General features: G+C 54.8%; 1 protein-coding gene across 1 annotated transcript in view; it reads right to left on the minus strand.

The window, feature by feature from the left end:
- The window catches only part of GTF3C1 (general transcription factor IIIC subunit 1), a 78,323-nt gene that overhangs the window by 40,650 nt on the left and 21,908 nt on the right, over nucleotides 1–15,765 (minus strand). Inside the window, exons 7-10 of the mRNA XM_066275493.1 lie at nucleotides 4,487–4,648; nucleotides 2,861–2,976; nucleotides 1,606–1,918; nucleotides 876–1,090 (exon numbers count right to left, since the gene is read on the minus strand). Of these exons, the coding sequence (XP_066131590.1) occupies nucleotides 876–1,090; nucleotides 1,606–1,918; nucleotides 2,861–2,976; nucleotides 4,487–4,648 (806 nt within the window). The remainder of the gene's footprint in view (nucleotides 1–875; nucleotides 1,091–1,605; nucleotides 1,919–2,860; nucleotides 2,977–4,486; nucleotides 4,649–15,765) is intronic.

Genomic DNA, 15,765 nt, shown 5'->3' on the forward strand with positions numbered 1-15,765 from the left:
CTGCTGCCACCCTGCGCCGGCCAACTCTCCGCCGGGCGCTGTCCTGCACACTCTGGGCCACGTAACAGCACCCCGGCCTCTCCCTGCTGCATGCCAGCACCACCCTCTCCACCCACTTGTGACAATTAAAAATATCTCCAGACATTGCTAAATGCCCCACAGAGGGGAAACTGAGTCACTGTGAGAACCAATGATCTAAATTGGCCATGTAAAATGTCCCTCCCCAAAGAAATTTAAGTAAAAAGAGTGAGTTGCTGGCAGTTTCAAACATCTAGCTAACAGAGCAGGTGGAGGGCAGCGGGTGAGGCTGCGGGCAGGTGGCCCATGAATGAGCGCCTGACTGCTGCCCAGCACGGGCCGGGCACTCAGCACCTGCCGGCCTCTTTTTTTTTTTTTTTTGTATTTTTCTGAAGTGAGAAGCGGGGAAGCAGAGACAGACTCCCACATGTGCCTGACCGGGATCCACCCGGCATGCCCACCAGGGGGCGATACTCTGCCCATCTGGGGCATTGCTCCGTTTCAACCAGAGCCATTCCAGCGCCTGAGGCAGAGGCCACAGAGCCATCCCCAGTGCCCAGGCCAACTTTGCTCCAATGGAGCCTCGGCTGCGGGAGGGGAAGAGAGAGACAGAGAGGAAGGAGAGGGGGAGGGGTGGAGAAGCAGATGGGCGCTTCTCCTGTGTGCCCTGGCCGGGAATTAAACCCAGGACTTCCACATGCCGGGCTGATGCTCTACCACTGAGCCAACTGGCCAGGGCCATCTGCCGCTTTTTGATTCTGTTTTGTGATTCTGAAGCATGGAACTGGCAAGGCCGATGCCCGCCTGCCCAGACTGCTTCCCAGAGAAGAGGTGCCGCACTGCAGGCACTCGCTCACCTTCGGGTTCTCAAGCCTGACCTCTTCGATCACAGCTATGTTGCCGCTGTTATTCTCCACACACTGGGAGTCGAGGGACATGCTGGGGTCCGAGAGGCCGCTGCTGTCCAGCAGGCTGTCCCCGGTGACAGAGCTCCGGCCGGCTTTCTCCTCTGCAGCTGCCAGGGAGGTGGACGGCTGCTTCTTCAGCGAGGGCAGGCTGACTTTCCAGCCACCTGCAGTGGAGGGAAGAGTGAGCTGGGGCCTCGTCAAGGGGAGGGCGAGAGGGCACCGGGCTCCCGCCAGACCAGACCCGCACAGGCCACAGCCCCATGTGCCCGTGACAGACAAGGGCAGTGGGCCGAGTGCACGGTGCGCACACCTGTCATCAGCACCACCCTCCGCCCACTACACAGGCTTCCATAACTAAACTAAAAACCTGCCGATTCTGAGGTTGTTGGAGGGAAGGAATAGAAGCAGCTTATGGAATTCCATCCCTTTAATAGTAAAAACACAACAGAACAAACAAAACATCTGCCAAGGAGCCAGACACACGACCCTCTCCTCCAAGCTTCTGATGTGTGACACAGCCGGTCCCGCATGAGGGCATCATGAGGACACGCGGGTGCCTGCCGAGCTGAACAAGCGATTGTCTGAAGAAACCCAGAGGGAGGGGGGACCGGCTGCAGCTCCGACTGAGGGCGCCCACCCTGCCCCCTCTCCCGCCGCCGCGGGCCCAGGGAGCCCGTACCCTTGGTGGGGGTGGAGTGATGAGGCTGGGTCCCGAGGCCGCCGCTCGAGGACTTTGTGTCCCCCTGGGACGCTCTGCCTCTCTTTCTGCTGCTGCTGCTGCTGCCCTCCTCCTCACTGTCCGACTCAGAGAGGAACGTGTCCTCCCCCTCCGCTGGGCAGGACTCCTCAGGCACGGAGGCCAAGCTGACGGTGGTCAGCAGCTCGCCACGGGCTTTCTCCCTCTCGTACTGCCGGCTGAGGTCGCTCTCCTCCGCGAACATGCAGGAGATGTACTTGGTGGTCCGCTGCCGCCCTTCGTCCTCCATGAACCCCTGGGGAGACGAGACGTGCTCAGTCGCTCAGCAGGGGGCGCTGTCGCACACAGGTGCTCAGGGGCGCTGTGGGGCTGCAGTGTGGGTTTCCTCAGCATCCCTGCCTTCAGCTGTGTCTGCTCCACCTCACACCCAGGGCCCTAGCCAGGCCCCGCCCTGCCGAGGGTCCCTCAGGGCTTCCTGCCTCGTGGCCCCCCAGGTCCTGCACGCCTGTCGGAGATGGGTTTCTCATTTGCAATCCTGACTGTGTGTCTGCTCCGTGAGACTGAGCTCCCTGCAGGCAGGGCCCTAACGTGCTCTTCCACGTGTCCCCAGTGCCTGGCTCGGGACTAAGCCCCAGAGAACTGGTTAGTAAGCACCGAGTGTTTGCTATACAAAATCGGACGGTTTAGAACTGTTATCACAGACTGCTGAGCCAGGGCCGGGCGGTCACCAGCTCCAGCCAGCCACCACCATGAGGACAGACGACAAGGCCATCACGAAACCAGGCTCCCTCCGCCTTCTAGGACAGGGAAGAGGGGCTCTCCCGGGGCCTTACGTCAGAAAGAGTAACATGTTTACATGCCAAGCACACGCTCAGGACAGCGCCAAGTGCCCTGCATCATTGCCCTAACTCTAACACTGCCTTCCAGGAGGAGGGCCGGAAGCTGCCGGCAGAGCACAGCACACAGGCTGAGGGGGCAGGTCGGAACGTGGACAGGAGACCACGCCACGCGGGGCTGCCAGCTCAGCGTCCCGGGAGCCAGAAGGTGGAAACCAATGAAGAGCACAGTGCTGGGGAGATGTGACAGGCCTGCGCCCTGAGTTTGGCCCCTGGCAGCCATCTGCCTCCCTGAGAGAGACAGCAGGCCCGTCGCGCTTCCTGACCCACTGAGACACCCCTTCACAGTCACACTGCAGGCGCATCCAGACAGCGAGGTGCGCAGGGGACTCGGGTGTTACCTTGACAACTTTGAACCTTTGAAGGAGACGACACAGCATTCTTGCTTCCAGCTTCCCCACATTCATGGCCACTCGGATTTCAGCCTGGGAAATTCCCTTCGTGCCTCTGCGCTCGACTGTGTGAAACGAGATCCTTGAGCCCCCAGCTCAGCAAAGGGGCCGCTGTGGTCGGTCAGCTCCCTCCCACCTTTCAAAGCAGACATTCCAGCCCATGAAACCAACAAACAGAGTAAAACAAACGCCTGCCCTCGCCCCGCCCAGCGCTCTCGAGCACTGCCACTGACAGCCAGGTTTTAAGCGCTCACCATCCAAACATCAAGAGATCAACTGCTGACCTACTAAGTTCCAGCAGAGGAAGCTAGCTCTTTCACATGAATGGATTTTTTCAGATAAATGACATGAACCCCTTTAAAAAGCATCAAAATAGTTTTTAATTAAGAACTTTAAAGATATCCCTGTCTTTGCCAGTAGACACAGACATCACAGACACCGTCAGTGCTGCCCAGCCGCGCCGCCAGCCAGCAAGGGCAGAGGGCATGCTGCCTGGCCCGTCTACGTGGGCAGCGGACGGCCGTGCTTCCACACCTGCTCCATCTGGCCTGTCAGCGCCCCCCTGCTGCTCGGTCACAGCCGGTGCTGTTCCTGCGTCCCTGCCCAGGAAGTTCTAAATGTACTGGACCACTGGAGACCGGGAGCTCCAGGAAGGAGCTGGGGTACATGGCAGGAAGTCCCCCCGTAGAAGACATGGACTGTAGGGCAGACTATCTGGCAAACCTCACTGACTGCTCAGAAATATTTCCCCTTCACGTCCTGATCCACCGTACACTTGAGGCGGCCAAACAAACCCATCTGGAAAAAGGAGGTTTGCTGTATGGCACATGTTGAAAAATAAACATCAGCATGAAAGGTGATCAGAACAGGCCCCCACACTGAACCAGTAACATGCTGATGGTGGGGTGAGAGCGCTCAGGGCAGCTTCTCCCAAACTTTGTTCTGGGAACCCAGTCTGAGAGATGTTAACAGTTAACAAAAACTGCCTAACGCCCCCAAAAGAGCTGTGCTGATTTGCCAGTGTGTCCTTGAACCTGCGGCTAACCCAGCTCTCCTGAGCCACCCGGCCTTGTGCTGCTCCCGTCCCGCAAGGAGGGGCACTGCTGTCTTACACAGACCTGAGGGGACATAGGGATAGGCTGAGGGACGAGGGAAGACAGCTTTTCCCCTTTACCACTGGGATTCTCAGCCTGCAGTGACTCCAGATCAGTTTTAGAGGGGAGGTGGCTCTTCAGTCTCTGGGAAATGATACTAATTGCTAATATTTTCAGTGCTTTGTATGCACCAGGTACTGCCCCAAACGTCTTCCTCATTCCTCATTCAGTTCTCATTACGTGCGTGGGTGGACACTATCCCACTTTGCAGATGAGGGAACTGAGGTGTGGAGGACCTTGCTAAAGTCACAGGGCTAACAAGTGGCCCAGCAAGGAGCCAAACTCAAATCTGACCCTAAGGCTACGTACGTCCTCCAAGGAACCACGGTGCTTCCTGCTTCCCGCCTTTGACACACGGGCAAAACATTTCTCAGCTCTGATGGTCGGAACCGTCCGCAGCGGGTGTGAGAACGGGACTTACTGAGTTCGTAGGTCTGCGTGAGCATGTCCCGCTCATACACGATGTCCACCGTAGGCAGCCCCTTGGAGATGAGCTCCTCATCGTCATCGTCGTCCTGGTCGTCTTCGACCTTCCGCTTGAATTCCTTCAACAGCTTGAGGCAGCGCACCATGATGTCGGTCCCTGCAACACAGGCACGTGTCTGCCAGCAGCGAGAGCAGCAGGGTAGGGGGGGGGGCAGACCCAGAGAGAGGGCACACACAGTATCGAGCCTGAAACCTCTCCGACTACAAGACTGAAAACTTATTCCATAAACGGTTTTGCTTTTTAACATAAATTAATAGTCCTGTTATAAAAACAGCAGTCTTCTGTGGAGATGAGCCCCAGGCTTGTCCCCGCCTCCCCAGCCCAGAACAGCGCCAGTACACGGCAGGCACGCTTGTCCCCGCCTCCCCAGCCCAGAACAGCGCCGGCACACGGTAGGCAGGCTTGTCCCCACCTCCCCAGTCCGGAACAGCGCCGGCACACGGCAGGCACGCTTGTCCCCGCCTCCCCAGCCGGAACAGCGCCGGCACACGGTAGGCACGCTTGTCCCCGCCTCCCCAGCCCGGAACAGCGCCGGCACACGGTAGGCACGCTTGTCCCCGCCTCCCCAGTCCGGAACAGCGCCGGCACACGGTAGGCACGCTTGTCCCCGCCTCCCCAGCCCAGAACAGCACCGGCACACGGTAGGCACGCTTGTCCCCGCCTCCCCAGCCCGGAACAGCGCCGGCACACGGTAGGCACGCTTGTCCCCGCCTCCCCAGCCCGGAACAGCGCTGGCACACGGTAGGCACGCTTGTCCCCCCCCTCCCCAGCCCGGAACAGCGCCGGCACACGGCAGGCACGTTTGTCCCCGCCTCCCCAGCATGGAACAGCGCCGGTACACGGCAGGCACGCTTGTCCCCACCTCCCCAGCATGGAACAGCGCCGGCACACGGCAGGCACGCTTGTCTCCGCCTCCCCAGCATGGAACAGTGCCGGCACACGGTGGCACGCAAGCAGTACTGCTGAAGAATGAAAAACACCTTTTCCTGAAGAAGCTGACACCCTCTGCCAGCCGAGTGCAGCAGCAGTGTGAGTTCTACAGCCTTCTGGCCATTTCGGGAGGCCTTTAACCCAGTGACTGCAAGTGCAGGAATTCAGTTCAAGAAAATAAAAAGAGGCGAAAGCCGCCACCATAATAGGCCCACCCAGCACTCTGTGTAGCACTAGCTTTTATGAATAAAACAATGGTGGGGAGTCAGTGGCGGCACCCAGAGAAGCCGCCACACACTGGGCTGGCGCTGCCTCCAACCGTCACACTGCTCTGACATTCCGCCCACAGCCCAGCACAGGGAAAGAAAGCAGTGTGTGCCTTGCTGGAGCGAGGCGAAGGTGCAGGAGAAGCTACACATGCGAACTCGCTGGATCCTGACAACCCTGGGCAGCACTTCACCGTAAGAAAACCGAGGTACAGTGGGGTCCACTAACCTATCTGAGCATCCGACAGCTTGCAAGCAACAGGGGCAAAGTTCCTCGGGCAGGACCGCTCTCCAACATGGGAGGGATGGTTCTGCACTGAGCTGTCCTATGATACATGGCGGTGTGGAGGCAGAACAATGTCCCTTAAGGACACCCACAGCCTGATTCCTGGAACCTATGAATGCTATCTCCTGTGGCAAAGGACTTGCAGGCGTGACTGGGCTTTTGTGGTGGTGGTGGAGGATTATTATCCAACGAGCCCAGTGTCACATCAGTGTCCCTGGAAGAGGCAGGCAGGAGGTAAGAGGGGGAGACAGAAAGTGCCATACTCCTGGATCTGAAAACGGAGGAAGGGACCCTGAGCCAAGGACTGCAGGTGACGTCTAGAAACGGGACAGTGCCAGGGAACGGATTCTTCCAGAGCCTCCAGAAGCAGCCCGGCCCTGCTGACAGCCTGACCTCAGCCCAGCGCCGCCTGTGCAGGAATGTGGCCCCACGGGCCTTCCTGGGGTGTGAAAGGCCTGCACCAGAGCCCGGCCAACTGATGTCCGAGCAAGGTCAGGTCCAACCACTCCGTAGGGCAGGGGAGCTTCGTGGGGACAGAGCGTGTGGCTTAGAGACGTTCATAAACCAGAAAGCACCTCAAGGCCCTGAACTCCTCAAGTTTTACCCTCAGAGTAAGGTCCGCCAAGGAAGACCCACCAGAACTTTCCAGGAGGGCCAGGTCGGGCAAACAGCAGAAATGTGGGCAGCCGTGGCAGTCTTCAGGCACTGGCCTGGGGCTAACTCCTCGGTGACAGAGAATCCCCCAGGTCATGACTGTTTCAGAGTGGAAACATGAAGCCACAGGCAGCACAGGCTCCTCGAGGCCTCTGCTCCCTCCGCGCCATGCCGTCCAGGCCCTCCCAGGTCCCTTGCTTTCTGGGACTCCCCTTGGCTCCAGGTCCCCGCCTTCTCCCTCTACTTCTCTCTGCTCCATGGGGGCCTTAAGCACCCAGGAGGAAGAACGTGGACACGGGGACTCCTGAGCCCATCGGGAGGGGTGAGAACTGTATCAAGGCTAACACGACCGGGGCTGGGTCCTCCCTTGGAATGGAGGCACCGGCTGGCCGACAAACAGGGCAGATGTCCACCAGGCCATTCCCCACAGTCTTCCTCTGTCCTCTACTTGAGCCCCTCCCAGCCCCCACCCCTCACCTCACTCCTAAGATGGTACTCACTGAGCAATCTGCTGTTCCTAGTATCAGAACTCCTGCCATTTCTTGAATATGAGCCGCGTTCTGGACAGTGATCTCAGCTCTCCACATGTGCCACACGAGCTAGTCTGCACCACAGCCTTAGGGGTAGGTATTACCACCCCGTTCACACTCAGATAACATGAGCCCTAAGGAATTTGCCCAAACCCCCACCCAGGAGCAAGTGAGAAGCTGGCTTTTACCAGGCAGTCTGTCGGAGCCTTTGATGACACAGAGCTCCTAGCTGACAGAAGTCCATGGGACCGAGAACAGTGGTGACCTGGGGCCAGGGACCATGCTTCTGCGTGAGCAGGGGATACCTTCAGCAACAGCCCAGCGCTTTCCCTTCCACTCCTTTGTAACTTCGTCAAGGGGCTCACTAGCCAGGAAGACACATAGAACGACCCTCCAAACACAAGTGGGAGAGGAGAAATGTCACTATACACTCGTGGACTCAAAGGCCAACAAAGGGAAAACCCTCTCGGCCACTGAATGTCCTGCTCCGCACAGCGTCACAGAAGCCTGGGCCACTTACCCACGCTGTGCCCGCCTGTCTCTCTCAAGTTGCCGCCCTCGGGGACACTCCTCTCTCCCCAGGCCACATCAGGCGTTAGAGGGGCAGCACGCACATGGTGAAGGGTCTGGACTCGCCTGCTGGAGCTGGCATGTAACCCTGGGCAAGCTGGCCACCCGGCCTCAGCCTCGGCTGTCCTGCCTGTCACCTAGGGCCGACGACCACGTCCAGCCCCACGACGTGTGGGAGAACAGTCAGACACAGCTGGTAAAGGACGCCAGGCATCATGGAATAGTTTCACTGGCCCTTTATATCTTCCTCAGAGTTCTAGAGTCTTCTCAGCCTCAGAGTTTCGATGTTTATTATTAACACTGAATAGTAACAGCTCATACTTGCCTTTTTAAGGAGCCTGTTCCAGACCACAAGTCCGCTACAACCAGGCCAAAGGGCGAGAGCGAGGCCCAGCCAGCACCCTCAGGCAGGGGAGCGCAGCCCGCCCCTCCCTCTGCGCTGCACTCCGCAGCCAGCAGTGCCCAGGCAGGATGCTGGCTGCCAACGGCAACCTGACACCTGGGCGCTGGGCTTGCTCTCCAGGAACGAGAGGCAGCAGAGCTACAACCACATCGCTCCCTGCACGAGCTCTGAGCGCATGGGATTCTCGGCATTTAAAAACGCGTGGTGCTAATGCCAGCAGCTCAGCCGCTCAGCACAAAGGAACCATGCAGGTTTTTTTGTGTCAAAGACCCAGGACTAGCTCGCCTTAGCATGAAGAAAGAACGGCTTAACTTTGACACTCAGAAGACCCAGAAAAGCAGAAGGGAGGGGTGACTCCTCACTGAGCGCCACCTTGTGTCCGGTGTTTCCAGGAGCTAGTCACTTAATCATCCCGTGGATTCTGTGTTCTTATCGCCATTATGAGAAAGGAAACTGAAGCTCAGAAGGGTCAAGTGATCTACCCGATGTGCTGGACCCAGCAAGTGGCCCTTCTTCCACACTAGGTTACCTGGCTGGGCTAGAATTTCGCATTTCTCCCAGACAGCACTGTTTGGGGTCAGGGAAAACCCGGGGAGGCTGGGAGGTGGAGCCCACAACTTGTTTCTCCCATTCCCAGGAAAAGCTCTCCTCTGACCCCCAGCAGAACGGCACTCACAATGTGAGCCCCCCGAGGAAGAACAGAAGCAAGATGGGAACAAGGAGCACCGACACCGACTTCCTCCTGAAGAGCCACAAGCCAAGGGGAAGTCCTGCTGGCGAGCCGGGCAGATGCTAGGAGATTCAGTGTTACTCTCCTCCCCCCACCAACACACACACACACGCGTGTGTGCGCACACACACGCACATTCCTGACCCGGGGCCAGGCTGGTCAGTGCTCGAGTCATTTCGAGTCTGGATGATAAGCTGGCCCACGGGAAAGTCTGAGGCCGCGACTCCCATGGGCACCTGCAGAGGCCCGAGCTGGGGCTGGAAGTGCGGAGTTCAGCGCAGCACCCAGAATGACGCAGGAGCTGCTGCAGTCCCCGCTCAGGGTGACGACACCGGTTAAAAGTATGGGCTCTGGAGTCTGTCTGTCTGGTGGGCACCTGCCTCTGCCACTTACCCGCTGTGTAACGGTGGGTGAGTGGAATGACCTCTGGGGCTCAGGTATTCAGCTATAAAATGGGGACAAGAACAGTACCTTTCTCAGAGTACTCAGGACAGTGCCTGGCATACAAGTAACACTCAACAGCTGTGCCTACGGCCTTTACCGTTGCTACTATACCCACAACAACCCTGGAAAACAGCTTTTAGGATCAAGAGTCGTCTCTAGTCACCCAGGCTGAAAATGCCAGGAGACTGTTTGGGGCCTTCAGTCCAGCTCCACAGCGTCTGTTCCGTGTTGGGCCCAGAACACAGAGGGACAAGGGTGACAGGGTCCCCACCCTGTAGAGCAGGGGTCTCAAACTCAACTCAGCATGTGGGCCGCAGAGCAAGATCACAGCCGTTCGGCGGGCCGCACTAGGTCTACAAAAGGCAACTGTTACGCGAAACTTTTCAGTGTCACAAAACGACCAGAAACTGTAGTTCGTGGATTAGTCTGCGGGCCGCAAAAAATTGTTCGGCGGGGCGCATGCGGCCCGCGAGTTTGAGACCTCTGCTGCAGAGGGCGGCTCCCGAGCGGCTGGGGTGTGCCAAGGACATGTGTCTGGGCCTCCCACAGCCCAAGTGAGTTCCAGCTCTACACCAGCTGCTAACGTCTCTGGCTCAGGTCCCTCTCCTGAGGCGGGGGTAACGGGCAGCCCTGTGAGCCTGCGGAAGTGCTGAGCACGCAAGCTGTGGGGCTGGGGCTCTCCTGCCAGCACGGACTCGGTGGGTGAGGGCACAGCAGGACGGGGCTGGCAGGGGGACAGACGGAGCTGACGCTTGGCGGGACGGTAAAGGGTACACAGGAACTCTCCGGGCAGAAGAGGACCGGCATTCCAGGCAGAGGGGAGGACACCAGCAAAGGCAGAGGTGGGAACGAAACGACAGGGCCATTGGGGAAGTGGCGTTTTCTGTCTTATTTTATTGTTATACTATTTATCTTCCTGATTGATAGTGATGGCTCATCATTTTTTAAGCCAGTGTCTTTAATCAACTTTGTCACTTTCCACTTAAAGACTTCGCGCTGTTTAACTGTTTTCCCAGCACCGTTGCTGGTCTAGGCTTTGAACTTCCCTGACACCTTTCTCTCCCCTTTCTGTGTGCTCACTCTTCATCCTTGTTTCTAATCCTCACTTTTTCATTCCAGTTTTCCGGTTTTTGAGCTCTTTTAAACATTTATATTTATTTTACTGCATTTTAATCCTTCTCAATACGACTCATTTCTCCTTTTTCTTAACTTGTATACTTTAATCTAACTATAATATTTTAAAGGTCCCCTTTTGTCATGGTAATGACCTTAATTTAATTTGCTGTGCTGTTACATGTTTTGTTTTGTTTTTAATGAACAGCTTTATTGAGATCAAATTCAAATACCATGCAATTCACCCATTGAAAGTGTACAAGTCAGTGGTTATTTAGTGTGTTCACAGGTGTGTGCACCTGTCAACAGTCAATTCTAGATCATCGCCTCAAACCATTTAGCTAAGTACTTACTAATCTACTTCTCAACGCCCTATACTGAACTTTCCCATAAATGGAATCACACAGTAGTGGCCTGTTGTGATTGGCCTTTCCCCATTGAATGGTCTTGGCACTCTTGTTGAAAATGAGTTGACCACAGATGTGTGCCCTTATTTCTAGATTCGCAGTTCCATCCCATTGATCTTTGTATCTGTCCTTGTGTCAGTACTGTGCCGACTTGATTACTGTTGCTTCGTATAAATGCTGAAATGGGGAATCGTGGGTTCTCCCACTTCTTGTTTCTAAGAATTGTGTTAGCTTTCTGGGCCCCTCACAATTCCGCATGAATTTTAGAACTAGCTTGTCAATTTCTACAAAGACGTCAGCTGGGCGTCTGACAGGCGTTGAGTGGGATCTGAAGCTCAGTCTGAGGAGCGCTGTTATGTCAGTGCTCAGTCTTCTAACCCACGAACATGGACGTTCCCCCCACTCCCTAGATCTTAAACTTTTGTCAACATGTGTAACAGCTTTCAAAGTATGTTTTGTGCTTCTTTTGTTATTCTTAAGTATTTTATTCTTTTTGATGCTATTGTTTTCTTAATTTCATTTTTGGGTTGTTCATTTACAAGTGTATAAAAATACACTGATTTTTGTATATATATTCATTTTGTTTCCTGCAAATCTTGAACTTGATTTTTGCTTTGTAAGAATCATGGGCTAACAGCTGTGGCAAGGGTCCACATCATAAACAGACCCACAGCCATCCGCTGCAAAGCTCTCTGCCCTGTCACCAAACCCAGAGGACCTGCTCAGATGGCCACCTTGGGCCTCAGCGACAGGAAGCCCAGCTCCCGTCAGCTGCTTCTGACTGGGATCCTTTCTGAGGGACTGCGAAGTTCACTCCTATCTCTCTTCCCTCCTTTTCTCAGCCCTATTTAATAAGCACAGAGTGACTGGTAAACACTTGAAGAAAATAAACCAAATTTGCAAAACAGATCAGTTCAGGTTGACTGTTTTCATTACCAAGGATGTTCTTGCTTTTTGCAAAACAGATCACTGTAGCTTTCTGTAATGCATTTGAAATATGCCTAAATCCAAGCTCTTTGTTTATGGGCTTTTAGAAACCCACATATCCGGGCACACCTGTAAATTTACATGAAGTAACACATCACCTTTATTTATTATTTAAGTCCTGTCTATGCCATAATGCCTTACAGGGAAAGTTTTATGTTAATTTTGCCAACTGAGATGACAAAGCTCTAGGCAAAAAAGACTAACAGTGCATTTGTCCCTGTCTCCCGCACAAGGAAGGTAACCGAAGTGGCAGCTAATTAATTTGAACTTGCTAAACATTTGCTTAGTGCCTGCTCTGCTCCAAGCACACGCTGCACAGCATCAAGGACAGGCAGAGCGTGAGGGGAGAGGCCACCACCCCCACGGAGCTCACAGTGGCTGAAACACGGCGTGACCCAGGACGTGAGGGGACTGCTGTGAGGAGGCCGAGCAGCAGAAGGTGGGGACAAGATTACCACGGGAACGATGGCCTCCTCAACAGTCCGAATGGACGCGCTGTGCGTGTGTGTAACAATAGGGCGCCTGCCCTCTTAACCCCACAGACGGGGCTGAAGCCACCACTCTCCTCAGTACTGTGATCTGGGTCACGCTGACCCTCCTGCTCGGAGGCCTCATCCTCCCAGCTGTAGACTTTGAGATAACTTGGGACCACTCACTGTGTGACAGACCTCTGAGCATGGACATGCCTTCGGGGTCAGACGGATGACACTTCAGAGCGAAGCCAGTTGTGAGTCCCATAGCAGAAAGTGCCCTTGACCGACAGGGAAGATGGCCCCACAGAAAGGGGGCAGCACTCCTCTGCCTTGCCAGTTGCTACTGAAGAATGCAGTTCAGTGTTGCCTAATTTTATTTGTACAGAGAAGCTGAAAGGCTGACTTTTTAGGTAAACTTTCTGATTTTTAAATGCCAGAAACAAATTCAATTAAAACAAACACCGAGAGCCACATTAAATGGATATGGCTGACAGGCCACCAGCTTGTGGCCCCTGATCTGTGTACAGTGACTCTTGTAAGACCCACAGCATTCCGGAAAGTAGTAGTATCCCCAGAAAATCCTGATGAGAAAAATGAGGTGTAGAGAGGTCATCATCCCAACGGGAAATGACAGAACAGGAATTCCAGCCCGGGCTGTCTTACTTCAAAGTCCATCCAGGTGTCTTTACTTTCAAGTGGCTAGTTTAATTTCCAGGGACCTCAAGCCTGGAAGAAGCTTTGCTCCATGGCTGCCGCCCAGCAAGAAAAGGTCTTTAATGGTATTTCCATCTTTGTTTCTCCATGTTTTAAAAATAAAATTTCTTTCTTTCTTTCTTTATTGAGAGAGAGAGAGAGAAAGAGAAAGAGGGAGAGGGACAGGGACAGATTACTGACAAGAAGGGAGAAAGATGAGAAGCATTAGCTCATAGTTGCAGCACCTTAGTTGTTCATTGCTTCTCGTAAGTGTCTTGACCGGGGGCTCTGGCCAAGTGATCTTGGGCTCAAGCCAGTGACCATGGAGTCATGTCTGTGATCCACACTCAAGCTGGTGAAACTGGGCTCAAGTTGGTGAGCCTGCGCTCAAGCCAGCGGCATCAGGGTTTTGAACCTGGGTCCTCAGCATCCCAGGCCAAAGCTTTATCCACTGTGCTACCACCTGGTCAGGCTTGCCTGTTTACTTTTAATGCCTTTCTTGCAACAGACAAGAAAGTAAAAATGATGAACAGATCCACAGGTCACGACAGTTTTAAGCATGCAGACAGTCTAACTTCTAGCCCAATCCTGGGGGTCCTCCAACAGTTACGTCCCTAGTACACCTTTCGGTTCCTGGCCCCTTTCCTCCCTGCTCCAGGACACAGCAGTACTTCCCGTTCCTGTCTACTTGAAGGCTGATGCCACCCACTCTTCCCTGAGGAATTCTAGTCCCCCTGAAGGGACTCAAAGAGGAGGTCTGCCCTAGAGCACTTCCCTACCACCCCAGGTGCGCCCTCCTTTGCTCTGCACCTGTTGTATGGTAATATCTGTGTTATCAGTTTCTCCACAAGACTTCTCAGACACAGGGAAGGCCGACAGGGTGGGCAGGGAGTCCAACTAAGCAAGGCAATAAAGGACGAGACATACCCTCAGAGTGGTACTTCTTAGTCACTCAACAAATACGAAAGCCACTTCTTACGGGCAGAGCTGAGTGCTGGGTCTGTCCTGATCGAGCACGGCCTCCCGAGCTGTGGTTACGAAGTCGTCCCCACAGGACACGCTCTATGCTGACAAAGTCCAGCACACAGGCGTGAGCATGTTGGGTTTACGAAGCCGTCCCCACAGGACACGCTCTATGCTGACAAAGTCCAGCACACAGGCGTGAGCATGTTGGGTTTACGAAGCCGTCCCCACAGGACACGCTCTATGCTGACAAAGTCCAGCACACAGGCGTGAGCATGTTGGGTTTATGAAGCCGTCCCCACAGGACACGCTCTATGCTGACAACGTCCGGCACACAGGCGTGAGCATGTTGGGTTTACGAAGCTGGTCCACAGGACACGCTCTATGCTGACAACGTCCGGCACACAGGCGTGAGCATGTTGGGTTTACGAAGCCGTCTCCACAGGACACGCTCTATGCTGACAAAGTCCAGCACACAGGCGTGAGCATGTTGGGTTTACGAAGCCGTCTCCACAGGACACGCTCTATGCTGACAAAGTCCAGCACACAGGCGTAGCATGTTGGGTTTCCTTGGAGTTGATAACTTTGTTCCCACTTGCTGGGTTTTCCGTGTACCTACCATCAAATTCATGCTCAGACTGTGACAAAAGTACAAGGTTCACTAGACTCACTCACAGGCACTGGGCATGGCCTTTGCAGACTTCCACTGGTCGGGAATCGTCTGCACAGCTGCTCCCAGAGCCGGCTCCGCGGTTCCCTCTGCCATCTCCCCATGCGTGTCATGCCCCTGTTCTGGGCACCCACGCTGTCCTGCCCCTTGGCTTAGTCTGCCATCTGATGGTGTGCATCCTCCCGTGGGTCCCTAAGAGGACACGGGAGATGGGAGATGCAGCTGTGCAGCTCTGCGTCCTGCAAATGTCCTTATTCTCACACCTGAGTAAAAAGCTGTAGACCGCAAGTCCGTTTCCTTCAGAATGCTGTTGGCCTCGCTCCAAAGTCTTCCAGCGTCAGTTACCACTGGGCAGTCTGGCGTCCCCTCCCTGAAGGCTTTTGACCACGGATTTCTGAAGTCTCGAGATACCGGATTTGGTGTGGGATTCCTTCTGTTCACTATGCTAAGGCTCCAGACAGGTCTTTGGATCCGGAAACCTCTCCCTGAGGTCTGGAGAACGGTCCTGTCGCTTCTCCCCCACTCCCCCACTCTGCGTCCTGCACATGCCCTCCCTCCGTCTCTGGGCCCTCCCCCACTCCCCCACTCCCCCACTCCGCGCCCTGCACGCGCCCTCCCTTCGTCTCCGGGGTCCGTGGGATCTGGAAACCTCTCCCTGAGGTCTGGAGAACGGTCCTGTCGCTTCTCCCCCACTCCCCCACGCAGCGCCCTGCACATGCCCTCCCTCCATCTCTGGGGCCCGCGCTGTGTGGATTTTTCTCTCGGCCTCTTACTTTCCACTTTGCTCTCCCGTTTCCCATTTCTTTTGAGTTTCTATTCTTTCTGGAAGATTTTCTCAACTTTATCTTACTATCTTCCCTTCTACTACATGTTTTATTGCAAGTCATATTTCTTTTAATTCCAAGAGCTCTTTTTTATTTTCTGCACATCTCTTCTTTATAGACTCTTGCTATAGTTTCATGCATATAACCTCTTCTCTCTGAGGATTCTTTTTTAAAAACGTTTTCTTCGGCTCTTCACTTCGTTTCTAAGCTCGTCCGTTTCTCTTACATTCATACTAGAGTCTTCCTCACATGTTGGGTGAAACACTGAAA

The sequence above is a fragment of the Saccopteryx bilineata genome, chromosome 4, assembly GCF_036850765.1.
Source record: "Saccopteryx bilineata isolate mSacBil1 chromosome 4, mSacBil1_pri_phased_curated, whole genome shotgun sequence".
Lineage (NCBI taxonomy): Eukaryota > Metazoa > Chordata > Mammalia > Chiroptera > Emballonuridae > Saccopteryx > Saccopteryx bilineata.